This window comes from Elaeis guineensis, chromosome 1, assembly GCF_000442705.2.
Source record: "Elaeis guineensis isolate ETL-2024a chromosome 1, EG11, whole genome shotgun sequence".
NCBI classification, from domain to species: domain Eukaryota; kingdom Viridiplantae; phylum Streptophyta; class Magnoliopsida; order Arecales; family Arecaceae; genus Elaeis; species Elaeis guineensis.
The window spans coordinates 173,404,879-173,429,403 of NC_025993.2; the positions used below are offsets into that span (position 1 = coordinate 173,404,879).

At 41.2% G+C, this 24,525-nt stretch overlaps 2 protein-coding genes across 2 annotated transcripts; both read left to right on the plus strand.

Annotated features, from left to right (window-relative positions):
- The first annotated feature begins 5,767 nt into the window (after positions 1-5,767).
- LOC140854853 (uncharacterized) lies at positions 5,768-6,446 on the plus strand. Its single transcript, XM_073250899.1, has one exon. It carries the CDS (start codon positions 5,808-5,810, stop codon positions 6,279-6,281), a length of 474 nt encoding a protein of 157 aa, XP_073107000.1. The 5' UTR covers positions 5,768-5,807; the 3' UTR covers positions 6,282-6,446.
- Positions 6,447-20,740: 14,294 nt separating this feature from the next.
- Positions 20,741-23,410, plus strand: LOC105039637 (AP2-like ethylene-responsive transcription factor AIL5). Its single transcript, NM_001303564.1, is given in 9 exon segments — positions 20,741-20,889; positions 21,016-21,328; positions 21,433-21,515; positions 21,660-21,668; positions 21,754-21,842; positions 21,939-22,012; positions 22,130-22,180; positions 22,309-22,385; positions 22,478-23,410. Coding segments are annotated over 9 exon segments (1,437 nt in total). The 5' UTR covers positions 20,741-20,795; the 3' UTR covers positions 23,125-23,410.
- The last annotated feature ends 1,115 nt before the right edge of the window (positions 23,411-24,525 follow it).

Here is a 24,525-nt window from a genome sequence, read left to right on the forward strand (position 1 = left end):
TCCTTGCATCCAGTAATCACTACGGACGTTCCATAATTCGCTATCTTAATGTAGCAGGTGAAGACATTGATGGAGGTTGTGTACAGTTTCCAGCCTTTAGCAAACACAGCAACAGCAGCATCTATTTTTCTCTTGCAAAATAGCAGTCACAGAATTTCTGATCCGAAGTCAAAATCAGATCAAGGTAAAACTCAAGACTGAGATGAAGACACTTATCGAAGCTATTCACAGTCTTCAACAAACTGTAGAATAACAACAACAGCAATCGAAGGAGCTGGTGTCATAGACTGTACCTCTAAGGCACAGTTGTCGTGTCCCACTCTGCACCGACAATACTCTCAGCACTCACAACGTGCCGACTCCTAGCCTCCCAGCATTCAGGATATGCTTGCTAGCTTTTGACATATTCGACATTCACAATATGCTGACTTTCAGTCGATCAAATCTTTATACCAACTTTGATCGATCGAATCTACATACCCACTCTGATCGATCGAATCTACATACTGACTCCGATCGGATGACTCTACATGCCGACTCTAGCTGGATGACTCTATATGTCGACTCGACTATGATCGGATAGAGGAATATGTCGACTCGACTATAATCGAATGGAATAATATACCAACTCAACTATAGTCTAATGGAAGAATATGTCAATTCGACTACGATCAGACGAAATAATATACCGACTCAACTATGGTCAGATGGAACAATATATTGACTCGACTACAATCAGATGGAATAATATGCCAACTCGATCATGATTGGATGGAAGATATAGACTCGACTACAGTCTGTCAGAAAATACATCAATTCGACTCTGCAAGAGTCATCTATGATGAATGATGTTCACATTCAAAAAGACAACACTTTCGAAAATTTTTTTCATAATCAACTGAAGGCTACAAAAGTCAAACTAAGGTCCGATAACAAAGAGAAAAGTTAGACTAAAATCCAGTAACAAAAAGAAAGAAACTACACCGACTGTTGCTCGACTTTCGATGCTGCCACTTCAATCATCGTTACCACTTCGACCTCCTGGACATCGACAGTGGGGGGCTCGAAAGGGAAAAAACTTTCACGATTTAACTATCATGAGAGTCATCAGGGTTGAAATGCCATCATTATGGCTGAAGCACAATCATGGCCAAACAGTGGTCTTATTTAGGCCAACCAGTGACCATATTTAGATCAACTTAGAGGAGATTGACCAGTATTCATATTCAGACCGACCACTATTCATATTCAGACCGACTAGTGGTCATATGTAGGCAATTAAGAAGAGGCCAACGAGTATTCATATCTATGCCGATCAGTATTCCCATCTAGACTGATCAGGAAGAGGTCATATGAAATAGACTGGAATAGGGAATCTCCAACATACAAGCTATAGCTTCAATTGTTCAAATGCATGACTTGGGGGCAAATCACGACTTCTGACGGTGAAACGATTGTTGATCGACAAACAACTATTCAATCGACAATAAAGTGTATCGACATGGTCGACCATGATTGATTTTTGATAATAAATCGATTAATGCAGTTGACTTACATCCGGCCACAACAATAAAATGGCAATCGATCGAAACTCGATAATTGTAATTCGACTATTTTCTTTATCCGAACAAAAGAAAATGGCTTGGGCTCGAAAGTGGGGGGCTATATGGTGGTATAACCCTTCCTATTCTCCAATGCTCACTCATTCCATATTCTCCCTCTCTCCTCAATTAAATGAAGGCCATGTCCACTTCATAAATGCCACTGTTGGGGGTAAAATTATCCTTGCAGAAGACTTCGAAACTTGGATGATATGAAGCCTCGTATGGTGATCTCCCAAATATTCTTCACCAACTTCTTGTCAGGATCTGATCCTTCTTTGGTTCTTAATATTTTCAACAATCGCAACTGTCCCCCACAAAAGCTCCGTCATCGTGTATAGCACTGAGGAACCTAAAATCGTGAAGGCCTTTTGCAACATCCCCGACATCGACAATTGCTAGCATCGAGCATCTCAACCTGCTCAAACCCCCTCTCTGGGGACACTTGGTAGGTTCATCATCTAGGCCAAGTAGATCCCCTTGGCAAGGGTAAGATGTGCAACCGCCATTATCAACAGTTGAAGATCAGACTCAACCAATCTATTGTCGGTGGTGACTGATATCCTTTTAGTTTCTAATCTGCTCAACCGAATCAATTATCTCCATTGCTATTATCCATCACCGACCTATTGTCAGTATCCGATCTATTATCGATCTCCCACACCTTGAACAATTATTGCTGCCCTTAGGGCACCATTCGCCAATAGTGGGTAACCAGCCTCAATCGAACCGTATTCGATTTCGTCTGATGCATATTCGATTTTCATTGTCAACTGCCGACACTCCTTCGGCTATTAATATCTCCAGACAACTACTATTCATTTTCTATCGGTCGTCAACTTCCAGCCCATCTCTAGCTTGGGATTTGGGGTTATTAATTTCAGTCAATTCCTCTTTGACCAGCCTGAGTGACACTCACCATCATCCTCAAAGGCTCAGATTGTCCATAAAAATCCCACTGACATCGATGAGGGATGCTTTGCTGTCCAGTAGACCATTGGCAAAACATCATTCCCAACCAAACATGTGGACTTTGTTTTAAAAAACCACAACACATCCCATTAAAGCCAAATGGGGTCTGGTGGCAAAGATTAAAGCCAAAGTGGGCTAATTTTGAGTGGACGGAAGTTATGGATAGTCAAAAATGTAGACGGCTGCCATAACCAGAGCACCCTAATGATGGAACATCTCAGTCAAGGGGATACCTCAATGAGCCACGAAAAAGATCTTACACCGAAGTGTTAAGTGCTCTCCTTAACCGAACTTACTTCGATATGTACCGACTGCTTAATGACTGACTGACAACTGCCTAATAGCCAACTGACGACTGCCAAACGGCCGACTGCCAAATGGCCGACTGCTTAAGGGCCAACTTCCAACTGATCGATTGTCAAACTACTGACTGTCAAATGGCCGACTGCTTAAGGGCCGACTTCCAACTGGCCGATTGTCAAACTACTGACTATCAAATGACCGACTGTCACATGGCCGACTGTCATGGCCGACTGCCTAATCTACAATCATGATATTATAATTATAAAAAATAACCACATACCACGACCGTTAGTAGGCATAAACTATCTACTAACTCCATGATTATGGTTCGATAATAAGGTTTAACTACTCTTTAGTGCCATAAAAAGTGAAACTCCACGTGCTCAATGGTTACGTCTGAATTATCTATAGAAGGAAGATAAGGAAATAGCAATGATAAAAGATTTTTTATTGTACTAAATTCTGTCGAATTCTACTTTCAATATTCTGTTCACCACTTCCTACTGATTTAAGCATCGAAGGATCTCCATCGGACACAACTCCGGTCAGTAGACTTTCTTTTACAGGTAGTTCTTCACCGATGTCAGGCGTCCTAGAGGATTGGCTGCAACATTATCCATATGAAATCAGATACCGTAAAATAGCAACAAATTACAACGATTAAGTAGATAGTGGACTAAAGTTAAGTTCTTTGAAGCTAGTTGAAGACTAGGATGTTGTTGGAAAAGAGGTTAGTAAACGGTAGGTGTGGTAGGTAGGAGGTAATGGAGGTTCGGTAACATTTTTGGCTTGTACTGCTTATTCAATTGGACACACATCTCGCTTGATTCTGTTCATTGGCGTTTCTTTTGGTTAAGTTGCCTGTTCAGCGAAGAAATGAGGATTTCGTTTGCTGGCTATAAACTTGCTGCTATTGCTACAAACTAAAGGAAAAAGGATGTTGTTCCGTTCTTTCCATAGGTTCCAACTGCAAACTTGTGCAGGGTGATCCCCGCCGGGCCTAAAACTTTCGGCCCGACCCAGCCCAAAAATCCGTGAGCAGGCCGGACGGGCCGAGCCCGTGAATGGTCTACTGGAAAGAGCCTGCTCATCTGTGGGGTCGTTGGGTTATAGACGAAGGAGAGCCTACAGTGGCGAAACATCTCGGGGTGGTAATGCTGGAGAGGGAAATTTCACAACCACCGATCGTTAATGAGCTTTCAACTTCCCACACATTATAAGCTTGTCTGAAGCTATAACAGTGGGATACTATATTCAAAGGGACCAGATATCTTTAGAAGATTTCAACACCTTTCCCCCACCCACCCAACCTAACCACCGAAAAGAAATAAAAAATCTAGATGCTTTAGGAATCTAATTAAAAGTGAACAGCAAATGAATTTTAATGTATGGAACACAATCATAGTATAAGACAAATAAATTAATAGCTAACTCAAGTCAATCCATATCCGACTGGATTGTTGGTTTTTGGATGCTACTTTTGTGGCCCACTACGATTGTGTTACAGAAGAACTAGCTCAAGCGCAAGAGTAAATTTAGGTGTCGATTGCAGTTATTCAGCTTGAATGTATAGTATAAATTGGGAACTCATTGGTCCAAGCTATGCAGCGTTAGGTTTACTTTCTAGATGGGCTGCTCTCTTCTAGCTTGCAATTCAAACAGAGAATAATCAGTACATTTCTCTTGAGTATGATAATATATGATAGTTTTTTTTATATTGCGGTTGTTTTGTTTCTTGTTTCAGTTTTATTATGCCTCTGAATTTCAGGCAATCTTTTCATTGTTTAGATAAGATTTTAGATAATCTTGAATTGGAGTTGGCCCTGCTAATGTGTTAATTTGGTAGTATGAACATCATCTACCTGGTTAACGTGTATGGATTGCTTGAATGAAATCGGCAATGATGAAAGCAAAACTGCTGATATGGTTGCTGATTAGGCTAAGGTTGTTTGTTGTCCTTGATGTTTTCTAGATAGAAACTGCACCACCGATGACTTAATGTTGTTCAACAAGCGAAGTTTAACCATAAAATCTGGCACCGACCATCTTGTTTGTTCAGTTCATCAAAAAATCGGAATGTTTAGCCAATCTTATGACCAAAGCTCTTAAGACATTTATTGCGGAAGATTTTCGACCGCGTATGGATATGGCTGGAGCAGATTGGGGACCACCGGAGCAGCATTCCTACAAAATAAGTTTCAACCAAAATTGGCTTCGGTGCATGTGCCCACTAGACTTGTGCTCTCTTGTGATTTTCTCTCCTTCTCCTATGTTGCGTTAGATTCCTAATTTGACCATCGAAGGGTCCTCGTCGGAGCCAATTCCGATCAAAACTTATTTTGCAGGAATGCAGCTCTAGTGATCTCCAGTTTGCTCCAGCCGCATCCGTATACAGTCGGAAATCTTCCGTAACAACATTCTTTTCTAATAGATCAGATTTTAAAATCACTGGCTTTAGGTGTGCATATCATAATTCATTGAGTCTGTTCTCATTGTTCAACGTTACCTTAGGTTAGCAAAGCACAAAGCCTCCACACACCTTCATGTCTTAATCATGGTTACATGTGGAATTACTTGAACTTGCCGACGTCCATGGCACAACCGCAGAATAGGGATTAATCAAAATCTTATTCTTCCATTATAGGCCAACATTCAATTCTCAGACTCCATGCATTGAATTCGAATCGTTCAATATTGGTCATACTTAGGGTTTCAGCGATTGGCATGTAAACAGCCGCCCAGCCCAATTCAAGTACATAACGTAGTCTTCCAATTAAAGCTACAACTATGTTATGTGTCTCCAACCTTGCCAATGGTCTAAAATCCAGCATCACCAGTCTCCCTATAAATACGTAAGCAACTTCTCTTTACTTCGTATCAGACGAAACAGACCTCTGCTTGAGAACTAGTCTGGAGGAAATAACGGATATCATGGACTCCAAATCTCCAGCTGAAGAAGACCACTACTCGGTGCCCTTCTCATCCCTCCACGGTGATGAACGGTTCTGTGCTCGGCTTATTTCCAGGGATTCAGCTCCAGTGGACTTGTCGCCTAGAGTTTATCACAGAGCACGCGGCCAGGTTCCTTTCGACTGGGAGACACGTCCGGGTACGCCCAAGAGGCCGACTGGAAGTGAAGCAATTCCGCCGCTCAGGCCCCCACCGATGCTGCAGAGTGCACAGCTTGCTCGACGCAGCTGCATAGCTGAAGCAACCTCGACACCGCTGAGGTTTCGGATTTGGAACGCGGTGACGAGCCTTGGAAGCAAAAACCAGAGACAGAAGGAAGCACGTAAGTGCATTTCAAGTCGTGGTAATTCAAGCACTCGGGTGGCTTCTAATGGTTGCTTCATGAGGCCACTGAAGCTAGCGGTTTTTGGTGGTGTCAAGAGGTGGGACTCTTGATGTGTGTTTAGAGGAGTTTGAGCCTTGTTTATACCGGGATAGATTCTTTAAAAATTTGGAGATCTCATCTATCCGAGTTCATGGTGAGAGAATCTTTGATGTTTATGATTTCCATGTGGGGAGTTATACTTGATGTAGAATAAATTTGCTGTCTTCTTAATCATTAGAAACGAAGAAGAGGACAGGTTATACACTCTGTAAATTTGAAACTCTCCATGTAATGTTGTCATGGTTCAAGAAACAGAGTTTATATATATATATATATATATAAATATATATATTGAATTAAAGATATGGCGAATAGGTATCAGATAGTATGCAATTTAAGATTCTAGTTAACAAGAAGCTCGCTTTTCGGGACTATGGTCAACCATGCCGTTGATGACTTGCAAAAGTTCTCACTCTTACATCTCTATGATTTCGTTCTCGATTAACAATCATTTGCTTATATTGAAATGATGCTACCAATTTGTCCATGTAATGCTCTATATGTATCTTCTTTCCAAGGGTTACACACACCCTTTTTGTTTTTTCCCGAGCAATATTCATATATTTGAACCTAGCCTACCTTTAAGGGCAAGCTTTTAGGGGGAGAGGTGCTGAACATGATTGTTGGCCAAAAACACACTCTAGTTAGTTCAGTTTTTATATTTGGTGGAAAAACAAGAGTAGTCCACCAGTAAGTGGAAGTGCACTTACCAAATGGGGATCACAGTCATTGATGCTTCCTCTTGCAAGCATCAAACAGGTCGATCACCAGTTAAAGGTGATTAGTATTGATTTGTGCCCATGCTGACTTAATGGAACATCCATATGTATCTCGAGAGAACAACTTCAACTAAGAAACTCTTCTCAAGTAATATTGCATGGAGGATCTACATTCTTGCATGAAAATGACTTCCACTACAATATCTGGGATTATAAAGTAATGAAACATTTTCTGCAAGTGCATTTCAATTTCTCATGTTAAATTACCTTCTATTCTGACTGAACTTCGCCCACCGCAATCAAGGAATTGTGCAAGGACAAAGGCCACAGGATAAAGAGCAAACTACGTGTACTCGGTCTCAATAATTTCCAGTACAAGAAAGATAAATTAGTTAGCTAATGCCACTGGCCTCAATTGCTGTGGTATAGACAAGAATTCAAAATGTGGTCAAGAAAATTGTGAGGCAAAAGATTTCTAAGAAACTATCTTAAGCATCATAATTTTTCTATTATTGATGTAGATAGCAATTTGGAAATACTAACCCCAAAATATAATTTCTAACCAAGAAAAATTCAGTAGCACTTCAGAAATTCTCTCTTAGGAACTGTACCCATTGAAGAAGTTTTCAAATTAGTAGGTCAATATAAGAAAGGAAGTCTACAGACAGCAAGCCAGGAAAAGTAAGAAAATTAGTTTCAGTTTCTTATATTCCAATAGTTTTATACGAGTTCAAATACTATACACATTCCTTTTTAGAAACGATGTAGCTCTATGAATTCCAAATGTTGCATACATATCTTTTCAGAAACAATATAACTTTATATATATATATATATATATATTAAGACGGTAGAAGATCCCAATGGCTCGAACTTTCCAAGAATCTAAAAGTTGTTAAAAAACTTCACATTGTCAAGACTTCTTATTAAACAAAACCTTTTAGTAAATTTTTATCCTTTTAAAATTATTATTATTATTACGAAGTATATATGAAATCAATAATCTAAAATGGCAGAAGGTCATGACGGAAAGGGGAGATGCAAGACAGCGACGGAGGATAGAATTGAAAATATAGCTCAATCATATATCAAAAAAAAAAAAAGAAAGAGAGCACAATCATTGTTCATCAATATAAGAGGAGGGAAAGATCAAAGAAAACTAAAGAGTATGTCTCCAAAGAGAGGAGTCAAGGAAGCAACACACAGAACCTTGACAGTGAGGGATCCACTTCATGTGAAATAGTACAAGACGTGTAAGAAGGCAGTTGCGAATCTCTAGAGCATGTGAAGAAGCCAAGAACTGTCGCGAGAGATTGCCTCCGAAGGAGCAAGTTAAATTTCGAGCATTTAAGCTTGTAGTTGAAATTTACTAGTTTGTGATAGGTGCTATAAGGGTTTAAATAATTTAAGAGTAGATCATCGTCAAGTCTTCTTCTCTCTCATGTAATGGGGATGTGGAAGTGATGAGGTGTTTTATAGTTTCTAGTACAAGCTCTAGAAGATTGGATAGGGTTTGGTTCAAAAATTGAACAGCTCTTATCCTTAAGTTAGGTATGACAAATCGCCAGTGAATCTTAAGCTTTGGACTTCTATAGCAGCTCAAGGAGAATTGTTTGTTCTCTATATTGCTCTTTGATCAAGTCTATAGGAGATCAATCTTTGAAATTATTGCAGTCTCCGATGGGGTAGTCGGCCTAGAGTCGAGTCGCTGCACCTGGATATTATGCGACAAAAAGCTAAAAAATGGGAGTTCGTCCATCGGAGAGGAGGCACCGCAAAGATGGTTAAGAAAGAGAGCGAGAATTTATAATATGCATTAATAATGATCTCCGCCTGACATTGAAGCGGCTGGGGTTTGATGGAGCACCAGGCCATCGGGAGAGCGAGACCTATAAGAAAAGTCCCATCGGAGGTTGCTCCAATGAGGATCCTCCGATGCTCAAGTTAGAGATGAAACTCAATAGAAGGAGGAGCAGAGTCTCAACGTTGGAACATACATTGCATACCTGAAGGGTCATTTCTTACCTTTATTTATAGAGGGACCAAAGTAAGGGAGAGAGAGAGAAGGCCCATTATGGGTTTTTTGGCCATATGGAGTAGTACAGGCCGCCCTATTGGCTCTGGCAGTAGATGTGCCTTTCGTTCGATGCGCAGATGGCTGCGGCGACACGCCTTATCGCACGTGGGGCATAATTAATGACCTCGTTGTTTCTTATCTTGGCATGCAGTTGGCGGTGCAGGATATGGCTCCTGGATGATCGAACTTGATGTGACCTGATGGGACAGCGTGACAGCCATGCTTGACGTTCAGCTACTTGACTGGCACCCGTACTCTTGGACTCGACAGTAGGCCGAATGAGTCCATTTCTATAATTTTAAAAGTAATATATTCTCTAAAATGTTATTATATAAGTTGATTACATTAACTTTATAAATTGGACTTAGTTATATGCTGTCCTATAAAAGTAAAACATAAGCCATATTCTGGACAATATTCTGCTGACACTTTACATAACCAATGAAATTGAGTGATGAGAAGGATTGGCAATTCATAATGCCTTAGGCACCTAGGTGTTCTGCGCTTGCAGCTGATTGCATTAGTAGCTAATGCTAGTACGATCTGAAAACACTAACTTAATTCCTGCAAATGACTCCCAATCAGGTGGCTAAAATTGTGTCCAACCGCATTGCTTTGTGCCCGATCAAACTCCAAGACTATGATATATTCATATATCAAATGCAGATATTGTTTTATTTAAATGTAAGACAAGTTATCAATGTTAAAGGTTGCTAATTACTTGCCAAATTATTGAAGTACCTTGGTCCTAAGTTTTGATGCAGCTCAAAGTGCGGAAAAGACAAACTCGAAGCATCGCTCGGGGCTCTCAAATAACTCGAGAAGAAAACAAACGTCGAAGCTATAAAAGAACCTCTAAGATAATTGAGAATAGAAAAAATAATTCAATTCATTGATGCTAAAGACCCTCAAAGAGTTACAATTTATAGACATAATGACTTGTGCTTGAAGAAAAGGAAATAACAAATAAGAAAATTCTTAGCTAGCTTTTCTTGCAGGAAAAAAAAATTTAAGTGTAGAAATTAAATATCGAGCAAATAATTTAGTTAATCCCTAATTGACATCTTTCATGGATAAAAGATCATGTATCATGTGGACATCTTTCTTATATAAAAAATCAGATGGATATCTTCCATATATAAAGAATTTTGCATCAGATCCCCTCTATTTGGATGCAACTCATCCTCGAATTAGCACTTGTCGTCAAAACTTGGAAAGATTCATGAAATTTGAAGAGATTTTGGACATTAAAGATCTTGGAGATTTTATACACGGCCCTCTGGCATGCTTCAAAATTTGAGTCCACAGTGAATATTGCGTCCTTGACTATCAATTCACAGCTCTGGGTTACCGGCAGCTCTGTGAGCCCAGTTCAATTATGTCTTGGTTACCCCCTTCCTATGATCTTGTCAAGATAAACTTTGACTCATCTTGGATGGCTGGCAGATCTGATCTTGGTTACATCATCTGGGATCACTATGGGATTATTCTATATGCAGCTTCCAGTACTTCCTATGCTTCTTTCGTGCCCGAAGTTGAACTACAAGCCGCCTGGCATGCCATGACCACAGTAGTTTATTCTCTTAGCTACATCGCATATGGCTAGAGGGTGGCTCTTTGAGTGTCATCAATTGGATCAAGACGCACCTAAACAAATAATATTTTCACATGAACAATACTCCCACTCTGCCTCTGTTGTCTGATATTATCCAATGCTATTCGATATTGGATGCCTTCAAAATCTCCCATGTTCTACGTGAAGCTAACCAGCCGGTGGATCATCTCACAAGCCTTCACTATCATCAGGAGTTTGATTCAACGTCCCTACTTCCGCAGTCTATCTATCACGTTGTTCTCGCTGATTTTGCTAGCACTCCATTTCTTAGACACTAGTTTATTTTCAGCACCATTTTCTATTTCATTGGGCTTTGCCCCTCTCTTGTACCAAAAAAGAAAAGATCTTGGAGATTCTCGTGAAGTCAGGTAAATGCTCCTGAAAATATTAGGACATACATGTCTTCTCCACCCTTTAGCTCGAGTTGAAGATCTTTGACAATCAAGAAAGACTTTCTTTCCACTTTAGAAACTTTGGGTTGGTCCTCTTTTAGTAGGGTCAGAGTGATCTTCTTGCCATCTTCATGGAAAATGAATAGATTGTCTCTGTCCTTGTGAGTTGAATCTATATCATATTAATAAGATCTTTCATGTAACAGATGGCACACATCCATATCAATGACATCATAAAGAATCACATCCTTGTAAGACCGTCCAATAGAAATAGGAACTAGGTATTGTTATGTCATCTTTTTTTGCTCTTTTCTCTTGATCCATCGAAAGGAATAAGAAGATGAATGCTTTATGATTTTCGGTTGGAACTTGTCAACCATATATTGTGAAATCAGATTTTCTATACTACCGCTATCAATAATAATATTGCATACATTTCCTTGATAAGTAAACCTGATCATGAATATATAATGCTTTTGGGAGTTCTCTTACTTTTCAAACAAGAAAATCCTTCAAATGACAAGGCTTTCATTAATATCTCCATAGTTGATCTCCTCATTCACATCTTCATCACATACTTCATCTTTATAGTGTTGCTCAACTTGATCTTTGTCCTCCGTGGTGATGACAATGTTGGCTTGATGATTTATTCTTGGTTGTGGACACTGGTTTGATTTGTATCCTAGTTGTCTGTATCTATAACAGATAGCTGGCATAGATCGTGCATAAGGATTTTGAGCAATTGGCTTAGCCTTGCTTGTTCCCTCATCTCTCCTTTGGATTTGGTCAGAATGAACGACTCCAAAGGATACTCACTCCACTATGGAGTCTCTGGTGGTAGTGCGGGATAGTTACTCCTTGATACATCTAGCAACATGAATAACATTATGCATCCTAACAATAGATTGCAGTTGCACCTGATCTTGGATGGTTGTCGGATTCCAGTAATAAAACGAGTGACTTTTCGAGACTTGATCTCATATAGTTGATTGTGGGCACCAAGTCGTTGAAACTCCGAAACATACTCACCCACAGATTGATTTTTTTGATGACAATTATGATATTATTGATATAGAAACTGATCATAATTAATCTGATGGAAGAAACTCGACCTCGATCATCCTTTGCATCTTGCCCAAGTTGCAACTGGTGGTTTGAGCAAATGACGTCGAGTGCAACGAACTTCTCCCAAGCAAGCTGCTGCACCATCTCGAAACTTATATACAACAAGTTTCACCTTTTGCTCCTCAAGTATGCCGACATAGAGAAGTTTTTCACCTCATAAAGCCATTGCAACACTTTGTCAATAGAGATATGGACACTAAATGGAGAAATTTTGTTCTTCATATGGCTCCCTCCAAACAAGTTCCTACAATCATGCTGGAGTATTTCTTCTAGCAGATCGTCTTCATTGCTACTTTCTATCATATCCATAGGAGGTGGGCGATAGGTACCTTGGATCCATATATGATCATTCGCTCCTCCATATAGATTTCGATGATTCATCTTTGGATTCAGATTTTGATGGCCCTGAGTCCCTAAGATGGACATCAACACCCTGATGTTGGTTGGTGTAGGTCTCCTCCTGGTGGTGGGGCCAACCCACCATTTGATGCGGATTTTGTACTTCTATCTCCACTCCTTTTAAATGATGGTTGATTATGTTAACCCTATTTGATAGGTCTTGAAGTGCGGCCATCGCATCCGCCAAAGATAGGGCCTCGGGGTGATTGCTCATAAGGTTGTTCTTGCTTGTAGCATCATTGGGGGTCATAGATCAAATATCGAAGAAGACTCGAGGCTCTAATACCATCTGACGCCGTTCGAAGTATGAAAAAGATAAATCTGAAGCATTGTTCGAAGCTCTCGAATAACTTGAGAAGAAAACAAACACCGAAGCTATAAAAGAACCACCAAAATAATTAAGAATCAAAAAAATAATTCAATTTATTGATGCTAAAGATCCTCAAGGAGTTACAATTTATAGGCACAATGATTTACGCTTGAAGACAAAGAAATGAATAAGAAAAATCTTAGCTAGCTTTTCTTGCAGGAAAAAAAAAATCTAAGTATATAAATTAAATATTGACCAAATAATTTGCTCAATTCCTAATTGATATTTTTCATATATAAAAGATGTTGTATAAAATAGATATCTTCCATATATAAAAGATTATATGAGTATCTTCCATATATAAAAGATTCTGCATCAAATTCACTATATTTCGAGATGTCAATAAAATTTAATTGGATCAGAAAAAATGTACCTCAATTTTGAATCACAAATATTACTAATAAAACTAATTGTTTGAAGAGGAGCATGCATGTACAGTAATTTGTTCAAAGCTCAAACCTTAATTTAATGACATTAGATTATGCCGGAGGGAGAATCTACAAATGTTTTGCGGGAGCAGGAATCTCCGACACCCACCCCATATTATATCACCAAATCAATTTAAAAGGTGCTAACAATGTCCTGCTATAATTATGTTTGTAATATATTCAATCTTTCCAGTGTCTTTGTTTGTTCTCATCCACTTTCTTCACCTCTAAACCCTAGCAAACATCTCGTGCTTATCTTTCCGTGCCTGACCATGCCATGTTGGTGCCTTAAAGGGACATACGAAAACCCCTTGGGAAGCATAGCTACCAGCCCTTCTAAATATCTTGATAGGGTAGGAGCAAGCAACCAAGGGACTCTATACCAGCCAAACCATAGCATCAAGGCATTGTTGAAGCACATGGGATCTCTAAGCTTTCCCAATACCATAACATTACTAAAAGTTGTCCCACCCTAGAAGCAAAGATACATGCCTAACAGGCAACAAGCTAACTTAGGTACGCATATATTATAAAATTCCATTGCTAAAGATATCTTTCCCCATCCCTATCCGTCTCAATTCTTGTGACGTGGCCTCAATTCTTCATGGCTATCCATTCTCCTCTCGCAACTTAAAAACCACCATCTTTTCTCGCCTTTTAGTATTCCAGCGGCCACGGCGATGGCCACGTGATCCCCACCCTTCTTCCGTTTGACCGGATTCCTTCCCTTCGCTCCTCCATCCTCGGATACCCTTCGACCTGCACGTGCGAGGCCGGCGTGGGTGGGATGCGGCCGCAGGACGGACTCAGCGCCTCACGTGCTTCCGTGCGTCGCGCTGGGCGCTCTCCACGACGCGGTCCACGCACCGTCCGGTGACACGTGCAGCAGCGTAAGATCCTGGCGACCTAGTTTATTTTTAAAAACTAGATTAGTACCGCCAGATGACATCGATTAACAGACAATAATGAGCGAGCGTGGTGGTGCGGTCAAGTGTGGAACGTGGGGAATGATTCGTTTCCACTGACCGGGGGGATTATTTTAACCTCCCCTTTCACCGTCGACTCCCGTCACCGCCATGTCTCCAACCGTCCAGCTCCCCGTTCGCACCGGCCAGGTGAAGGAAGACTGTGTCGTTTGGTTTTGGAATATATTTGGTTGAAAAGCTCTGAAACGAAAATGGAAAGGAATGGTTTCATTCCAACTATTTGATTAGAGAATTTTTCTATTCTCATTTTGATTCTTGATGAATGTAAAAATATGCTTTAATTTTTTGAAATCTATTTTTGACTGTTCTCTTATGTTTTGATTGGGAGGGAAGAATAAGAAATAAAAAAATAAATAAAAAATAAATTTAATATTTTTTTGTTGAAAATTTTTTATAAAAAAAAAAAAAGAGAAACAGAGAGAATATAAATCTTTTTAAATCTATAATTTTTTTTTCTTCAAATCAAATGAATTTAGAAAGAAAAAAATTGAGAGCTAGTGAATCTTTTATAATTTCTATCTTATCTTTTTAATAATAAAAACTAAAATTAATATTATATTTGAATCTTAAGATTTATTTCAAACCTTATATCTAAGCCTTCCATTCAATTTGAGACTCTTGTCAATGAAAAAAATCAACAAAAACAAAAGAAAAGATAGAAAAAATTAAAAGATAATTTTTTTTCTTGTTCCTTTTTTGAATCTATTGGATTTCTTTCAAGAGTATAATAGCAAAAGAAGGTTGTAATATTTTTTTTAATTTTATTTCTAATCAAGAAGAAAAAAAATTATTTTTTTTCTTTCTTTAAACCTCAATCAAAAAGAATATATATATATATATATATTTTTTTTTTTTTTTCTTTTCCAAACTCTCGATCAAGGTGTTAATATTTAAATTTCATTCCACTAGATTTGCTTAAAAAATTGATTTTTCAAAAGTATCCACTTGTTTAATTCAAATCTAATATGAATTTTGATTCCGATTTTGATTCTCATTTTGGCCTATTCTGGTTCTGAGCGTGAACTAATTAGTTTAGATATAGATGTCTAACCGAAGCAATGACTGTATCTTATGAAACACATGTAATATGCGTATATTAACTCCTATTGTGGGCATCAATTCCTACCTCTAAGATTCCAATGTAACTTGGTCATCTCTTTTCCATGGTACAAGAAGCACATCCATGGTTAAAAACTTTGAAATGATGCACATAAATGGAGCCATGGACAAGATGCTACTACAAAGATTACCTATGTGATCCGGCAAGGGTTGGGAGAAGTATATCTTATCCTACTTGCTATCGGTCTAATCTGTTGCCGACTCTTGGAATAACCTTGTGTTAATCATTAATTATGGATATGAGGCTGTTGTTTATGCAATCTAGCCGTCTAACAATATTGTTATGATAAAAGAAAAATTGTCAAGGAAACGACGGATAGTCAAACATACCCAACACTGTTATTCGGTCCTTAAATAATCAAGTAACTGCAAAAGAATCAAATGACAATAATTATTTTCTGACTATTATTTTTTATTATGTATGCTATTGTGTATTTTTTTTAATCCTGTTGGGATATACCGACGGACGGCTCCGACGGACGACTCCGACCGACGACCGACGACCGACGGATGACCCCGACAGACGGCTGCCGACAATATCCGATCGAAGGTGTGTCGGCCAAACCGACCCATACTGTTCCCGACCGACCGAGCGGTCAAACCCATATTACCGACTCACTGTCGGGGGTGGCAGCCGACGTCCGACTTAAGCAAGGCACCAAACCAGCCGACGGTGCCTCCGGATCATTACCCGACGTCCCGACAGCCGAATACCGACGTATGGTCGGCTAGCCCTTCCAAATACCGTACGACCGCTATGGACTGCTGTCCTGTTAAGGACGTGCTGTGTGACCGCCCTGGGGCATTATCCTGTCGAGAACATGGGTTCGTTCTGACAACCCACGGCGATTTGACAGTCTACGATGATTTGACAGCCCCCGGCGATTTAACAACTCCCTAATTGTCTGCACCATTCATGACGGGACCACGCCGCGTTCTACTATAAAAAAGGGGTAAGGCAACAGTCTTGGTAAGCTTTCTCAAGCTCTGACGTTCCCTCCAGCTCCCAAGCTTTCCCTAGCCCTCTCGAGCTGGACCTCTGATTTTTCGCTGTTGCCTAGTCTCTCTTTGACTTGACCGTTGGAGGGTCCCCGTCGAAGGTATCTCCGGTCTGTGAGGACTTCTCTTGCAGGTGTGCGATCCTCGACGATCGGGCGATGGGGGATTGGCTGCAACAACCCCAAAAAAAAAAGGGGATAGCAAGAGGTTTGTTGCTGCTATGGAGCTGTACCACCTCTGTTCTCGGGACTTATCTTTGGGTATACTCATCGGCAAATGATCGAGGTCTCTTTGTTGACCTCGATCGCATGCATTATCTGGATGTCCTACTCCTTTCGTAAGAAATTTCTCACAGCTATCATCCTAGCTGGGTCTCTTAAGAGCCAGAAGAAGGCGGACAACTATATCACACTCCACTCAAAGATATTATCTTCAGCTTCATGCCAAAATCACATTGTCCAATTGCCGACCTCATGGTCAGATCCTAGCCAACGACTCTCGAAGATCTAAAAATGCTGAGCCATTTCAAGGAGAACGTGGGCCGATCCCACGTCCCTTAAATATTGAATGGTTACAGCAGAACTTCCAACGGTTACAACAAGACGTGGTGCATGACTTAGAGCCATAAATCATCATTTTCACGGCAGATCGTAAGCCACGATTTTTTTAAATATTTACTTAGTTTAGGCAACGTATCTCTCCTCCCACTATAAAAGAGAGTGACAGAGAACCCTTTGGCTCTCAAGGTTATTTTCATCTCCTGAAGGTCCCTCCTTAAGGGTTTGTTAAGATTAATTTTGATGACAATATCAGGAATGATAGAGGCGGAGCAGATTTTGTTATTTGGGACTCTGATACTAGGCTGTTGGCTGCTGGAGATTCTTAATTTCTTAAGCCTTTGATCTCAGGAGCTGAGCTACATGCCGTCTAGACTGGTATCATTTATGTCAGGCAGGAGCTGCGGACGGAAAAGATTTTCATTAAGAGAGATTCTACTATCGTCATTGGTTGGATCCAGAGTAACACGAAGTAGCTGAAGGCACATTCACTCCTTTGTGATATTTGGACTATTCTTCATTATTCTGTTGCGGTGTCGATCCGATCTATTTATCGAGAGACGAATAGCGCTGCAGATTGGGTTGTATCTTTGTGGCGGAGCACTCCAGGGACTTCTGCCCATCGATCTTGTAGGATATTCTGTACCTTGATTTGATGGACTGCTCTCATACCATAGTGGACTGTCCATTTGAAAAAAAAAATCCTTCGATAAGCATTTTTTGAGTTAAAGACTCTACTCTCTTGCTAGATTTTTTCTTACTGTTTCTAAGACTCTGACTGACTTAAGCATTGAAGGATCCTCCATCAAAGAAGTTCTAATGATCGAACTTCTTTTGGAGGTCTCCAAATGATTCCTTTCCACCTTGGATCTCTGCTGACCACTGCACTTCCTCCTCAGATGTATGCCAGCTAAGCTACTCCTCCTCGAATTGAAGTATTATGGCAATAATTGCCAAAAAAAAAGGATCTATCTAGATTGACCATTATATGACATGATTTTGTGTAGTATTTACTGTTGTAATTTTCATAAGCATATATGTTGATTAGAATTGCTGCTCTAATATTTGGATATGACATTCTAAGATTTATCTAACCACAATCAATAACAAGATTTTGATCTCAAATTCCATGTGCTGCAGCCAATCCCCTGGAGCGCTAACGTCGGTAAAGAGCACCTGCAAAAGAAGCCCACATTGATCGGAGTTGTGTCCAGTGGGGACCCTCCGTACTTAAATCAGTGAGGAATGGTCAACAAGAAATTAAATATTAAAGTTGGCAGAGTATCAGTCCAGAAGTATCTTACCAATACTATTCATTTACCTCTCTTTTATAGATGAATTATTGGTAACAGTTCGTAATGATTAGGTATATGGATCCTGCTTATTCCGACACTATGTGAACGTGGGGTGGGCAGTTAATATCCACTGACGATATGGTATGTAGTCATTACGTACTTTATGCATTGATGGTTTCTGATATGCTGACTGTATGTCGGTAAGTATGGCGCACCGATCGTATGTCGGTGCTATTGATATTCTGACTGATCATCAATCGGTAACTCTGATATATCGACTGATCAGTGAATATGTAGTTGATCAAATCGTTACGTCGTATCTGTTAGGAAAGCCAATCGAATGTTACCAACAATCGATCGGCTTGCCGGTCAATAGTCGATAAGTTGTCTCCCGACATCGATAGAAAATCGAGTGTTGAGACCTATAGAAGCTGTAGTCGAATCGGACCTCTTTTGGTGACTTGACTTTGATGGACCGTCATCTGTCACCGACTCATAATCGGGATGACCGACAATAAATTGGAAAGCTGATATTAAATTGGGAGGAGTAGATTCGATTGCCTCAACCATGACCAGAGACTATTGTTTATGAAATCTTTAATAGATAAGAAAAAATTCACCTTGCTCTAAACACTACACACAAGAGTCTATATTAGGGAATTTTAGGTGATTCAAAAATTTATCTTTTTTGGACAATTTCCAGCAGGCCACTTTATACAAGGGACATGCAGTATTGTATTTCAAGCATATTTTAGTGATGATAAATAAAATTTTGTGAACGTTTTCCTTTCAGTTTTTTTATATATTCTGTATATTGGTGTCTTATCTCTTTTGTGACTTTGTAACATATGCACGTTATTTTAAACCATGGGCTAGGGGGAAAAGTTAGGTCACCGAGGGGGTGGTAGCATCCGATTTTATTATTCCCATCGTTGTGAACAGCTAGCTGTCCCTTTCCCTTGGACGTGAAGGCATTCACCAAGAACGTTATCCGGTCTTCATGGCCGATGCTCTCCACTTCCCTCCTCCTCTTAAAAGTGGTCCCACCATCTTCCCTACCAGCCGATGTGGGAAATATCGATCAAACGGCTGCGCGACCCCACAGCTGTAGATCATCATACCAGGTTGTGTATCAGTGTCACTCCTCAATGATGCCGTGGACCCGTGTACGGTTGACATGCTCGCACTTCGTTCTCTCTGTCGGACCGCGTGATGATGGACAAAGCGATCAAAGGGAGGCGAATGATCTCAGCGGTATGGAGGCCCCACCACCGTCCGATCAACGTTTGACCGCGATCTTGGATGGCGCCCGGTGATTCTAGGTCCCATAACCGCCCCCAGTGTTTCAACTTTCACCGATCCGCGTAACCACGTGGCCGTCTAGGTTATTTATGGCCGGGGACCATGTCCATTTGGTTCTTGAACTAGCGGTATGCTCACCGGCGATAATAAGGAATTCTCAGCACTTCATCCAGCGGCTTAAAAACCGAGTGACCCGTCTCCATCGCCATGTGATCTAAATCAGACGCTGTCGGCTGTGGGTTCCACCGATTCTTTTTCTTTTTCCAAAAATAGAAAAAAGAACCCCCATATTGTTTTTTCCTGACAGCAAAGGGCCCAGATACCATGCGGACGACTCGATCATCATCGGACGGATAGTATCACATGATGGACGGACATTCCATCATGGTTGTGACTTATTCTAGCAACCGTCCGATCAATATCAGAACGCTTCCAGCATCAGGGTCCACGGAGCAGGGAGCTCCGAGGGTTGGATCACCTACTTCTCCCCCCCCGGCATCAGGTGATGGGAATCGAAGGAAAAGAGGGAGAAGGGGCTAGAAAAAGAGCGGCGGCCGTGGGTTGTAATGATGCTCCACGTGGCACGATCTCATCGCACGAGAAGACGGCAAGAGGGAATGTGATCCGCGCGACGCCTCTTGGATGGGGTCCTCGTGTCCCCTCCCCTGCCCTCCTCTCTTGCTTCCCCCTCCCCATACACCCGTAACTCCTCCCCGCGGAATCCCCAAGCTAACCAGCCCCACCAATCAAATATTCAAATTCTCCAGCTAATTTTGTCTTTTTAGCATGTGCGACGTTATCCTTAGGAGTTCCGTAGAAGTACCAGATGTGGGCTCTTTGTCTTGTTTGCTAAGCGGTCAAGAAGACCGCCACGGTAGCCCGTGAAAAGCTTCCACTTGCCCCAGGCTCTTTGATTTTATTTTAAGATTTTCATTTTAATAATTTCACAAATAAATGAAAATTTAAAATAAACATCGATTCCCGTGCTGGCACCTACACTCTCTCTCTTCTTCATCTCCTTAAGCCCCCATCTACTACGCCTCTATATGTGTGTCCACCTTCCCTTCTCTTCTCCTCAAAGCATTCAAATCAAAGCTTTCTTTCTCCTCAACTCCTTATTACGGGAATACCCTGGCAACGCCATGGACATGGACACTTCACACAGCTGGCTTGCCTTCTCCCTATCCTACCACCAGCCCTACCTCCTCGAGGCTCTCTCCTCCGCCCCTCCACATGGTCTTCATCTCTATTCTCTCTCTCTCTCTCTCTCTCTCTCTCTCTCTCTCTCGCCTTCCTCCTCTCATATGGCTTCTATGATTCCAAGTATGACGGGTTTTCTTTTTTCGGGTGGAACTGTTGTAGGTGGGGGGGAGATGACGGCGGAGGAGCGGGGAGGATCGGCGGAGGTGGCGGCGATGGCGGTGGTGGGGCCGAAGCTGGAGGACTTCCTCGGCGGGTGTGGGGAACCGATGGGGCGGTACGCTGGCGGCGAGACCGGGGATGCAGGGGGGATCTACGACTCTGAACTGAAGCACATCGCTGCCGGGTACCTGCAGGGGCTACCAGCGACGGAGCAGCAGGACTCCGAGATGGCGAAGGTGGCGGCGCCGGCGGAGTCACGGAAGGCCGTCGAAACCTTCGGCCAGCGCACATCTATCTACCGCGGCGTCACCAGGTTAGAGAGAGGAATTTTCGTGTGAAGACTTCACAGGAAGAAAAAATTTCCCATTTTCTCCCTCTGTAGGGTTTAAGTTTAAAGACGGCGGGTATTTTGGGCAGGCATCGATGGACGGGGAGATACGAGGCGCACCTGTGGGACAACAGCTGCCGCCGGGAGGGGCAGAGCCGGAAAGGAAGGCAAGGTACGCCGCTCTCGCTAACATCCGCCACAAGAGCAATTTAAGTTTTCTCCTGCTTAGTTTGCTAACAAGCGCTTCTTGATCCTGGCTGCTGTACTCGTGGCGCGTTCTGATTGGCTGACATGCTGTCTTGTTGCTGTTCTTCAGTCTATCTTGGTAAGAACATGTTGTTCTCTTCCCTAATTTTGAAAGATCTAAAAATAGAAATCAGTCGAATTATTAGATTAAAAAAAAAATGTAGGTGGATACGATAAGGAGGAGAAGGCGGCGAGGGCTTACGATCTCGCAGCGCTCAAGTATTGGGGTCCGACCACCACCACCAACTTTCCAGTAAGCTATTCTTTTGTTTTTTTGAATGAACGACGAGGTTAGATTTGGTAATTAAATGAATATACGGATACTAATGTATACATACGTATTTGATAGATCTCCAACTACGAGAAGGAGCTGGAGGAGATGAAGAACATGACACGACAGGAGTTTGTCGCATCGCTCAGAAGGTGACGACGTCACCATGTGATTTCAATTCTCAAACACATGCATGCATGCATGCAACCTTATGTACCTTTACGTGTCTTTTTTCTGAAGTAAAACTGTGCCTGTCTGGATTTGTACAGGAAGAGCTCTGGGTTCTCCAGAGGCGCCTCGATCTATAGAGGGGTCACCAGGTTCGTGACATCAGTCCATCCATCCTGCAGTTCAATGTTGGCGTATACATAGCGAATTTTTTTGGTAGTTAGTCTTTATACGTAAAGTTTTGTTAAACTTTTCCGTGTTATTATAAAACATTTTATAGACACCATCAACATGGACGGTGGCAAGCAAGAATTGGAAGGGTGGCAGGCAACAAAGATCTTTATCTTGGAACCTTTAGTAAGTATTTCGATTTTTGATTGAAACAAAGACATAGAAGAATAGAAGTGGTGATTGATATTGATGGAATGGGACGTGGGTTTGCACCGCAGGCACGCAGGAAGAGGCAGCAGAGGCCTATGACATTGCAGCAATTAAGTTTCGGGGGCTCAATGCAGTGACAAATTTCGACATTAGCCGCTACGATGTCAAGAGCATAGCCAACAGCAACCTCCCCATTGGCGGGATGACAGGCCGGCCCTCCAAGGCCACAGAATCTTCGCCATCATCCTCATCTGACGCCATGACTGTGGAAGCCAAGCAGCTGTTGGACGGCCGGGATCCCTCGGCCTCACTTGGGTTTGCTGCGCTCCCCATTAAGCACGATCAGGACTTCTGGTCCTTGTTTGCACTCCAACAGCAGCAGCAGCAGCAGCAGCAGCAAAGTAATCAAGCTTCAGGGTTCGGTCTCTTCTCCTCTGGTGTGACTATGGATTTCTCTACAGCTTCTAATGGTGTTATAAGCCAAGGGTGTGGGGGGAGCCTTGTGTGGAACGGTGGTGTTGTGGAACAGCAGCAAGAGCAATCACAGAACAATAGTTGCTCTTCTATACCGTATGCAACCCCTATTGCATTTGGAGGGAATTACGAGGGCTCCAGCTATGTGGGGAGCTGGGTCACACCACCCCCCTCTTACTACCACGAACCTGCCAAGCCCAATGTGGCAGTCTTTCAGACGCCCATCTTTGGAATGGAATGATATGGATGGGTGGGAAGGTGAGAGGAGATCGCACTTGCTTGCAGAGAGAAAGAGAGAGTCAAAAGTGAGATAGAGACCATGGGAGGTGATGTGAACTGACCACACTCACAAACATAAAGAAGGGAAGGAGAACAGAGGGAGGACTGACGAGAAGACTAACAAGATATCAAAAGTTTTGCTCATGGTCATGCGCCCAACTTCTTTTACTTTTTGGTTTTCTTTTACTGACATGATTCTATATTGTCATCATCATCATCAGTGTAATGGAAACAAGAAGCCTTTTGTAGCTTTTCTCTCTCTTTTCTTTTATTTCCAATTTCATGCTATCTGCTTGTGACATCAGTAGGTAAGAAAAGATTCCATATAAGATATCAGGACACATTCTAAAGAGCCCGTATAAGATTTCAGTACACATTCTATATTTTCCAAGAGAATTTCAGGTCATGTGTGCAATGAATAGGATGGTTGATGGGATAGGGCAAGAAATAATGCAATGAATACAGCCAGATGAGAATTGATTTAAATAAAAAGCCAACGACAGTAAAGCTGGGGTTTGAATTATAGAACCATATAATAATACTACTGTGAATTGTGAAATTATGGTTACATGATACCTTAGGACCATTCTACTCCATCGGTTCGGACATACTTGGATGTAAAAATGAGGAAGCATGCATATAAAAAACTAATTCTATAGCTTTTGCTAAAGAGCTCAATGTGGTTAATTATGAACCTCTTTGTCAATAGTAGATTCATAACAATGGACTTTTAAAGAGAGCTGTTTGTTTTGTAAAGTATATAAATGCACATAAATTAAACAATACCAAGGAGGAGGAGTAGCCATTTTAGTTGATCGTCGCTGCATTTCCATTTTGTAGACTCAAATAAATGATCATTTATATTGCTTTAAGAGTACTTGTAGGAAATTAATTACATATTGGTTGGTTTTACTAAGAACTTGATATTTTAGACATCTTTACTTCGAAATGAAGGAAACTGGACGTTCCCATCCATCATGAATTATGTCACTGCATGTTCTAGCTTTTACCTTTTATTCCTATATTGGTATCACTCCGTTACCAACTTTCCTACCTTCACGTTACTACGAGATCTCTTTTTCTTCATCATTTATGCCAAAGCATTTTCTTTAAACTTTCTCCAGTGGTCTTTAGTATCTCTTATATTTGCACCTTTATAACAATTCCTTAAACCTACCCAAACAATGCGGAATTACACCCCACTCTAATCATAGGAGACAGCGACCCAAGTGACACCATGTATAAGGTGATCAGCTGGTGCTTGTTGGAAAGAGCCTTGTTGACAAATCTTATAAGTATCAATTTTCCAGCTGCGCGTCATCAATTATTCCACGATCAGTATCTTGCAGAACTGCCATTTATA

Excerpts from the sequence above, each read along its gene's own strand:
- LOC140854853 (XM_073250899.1), top strand. The coding sequence starts at position 5,808 with ATGGACTCCAAATCTCCAGCTGAAGAAGACCACTACTCGGTGCCCTTC.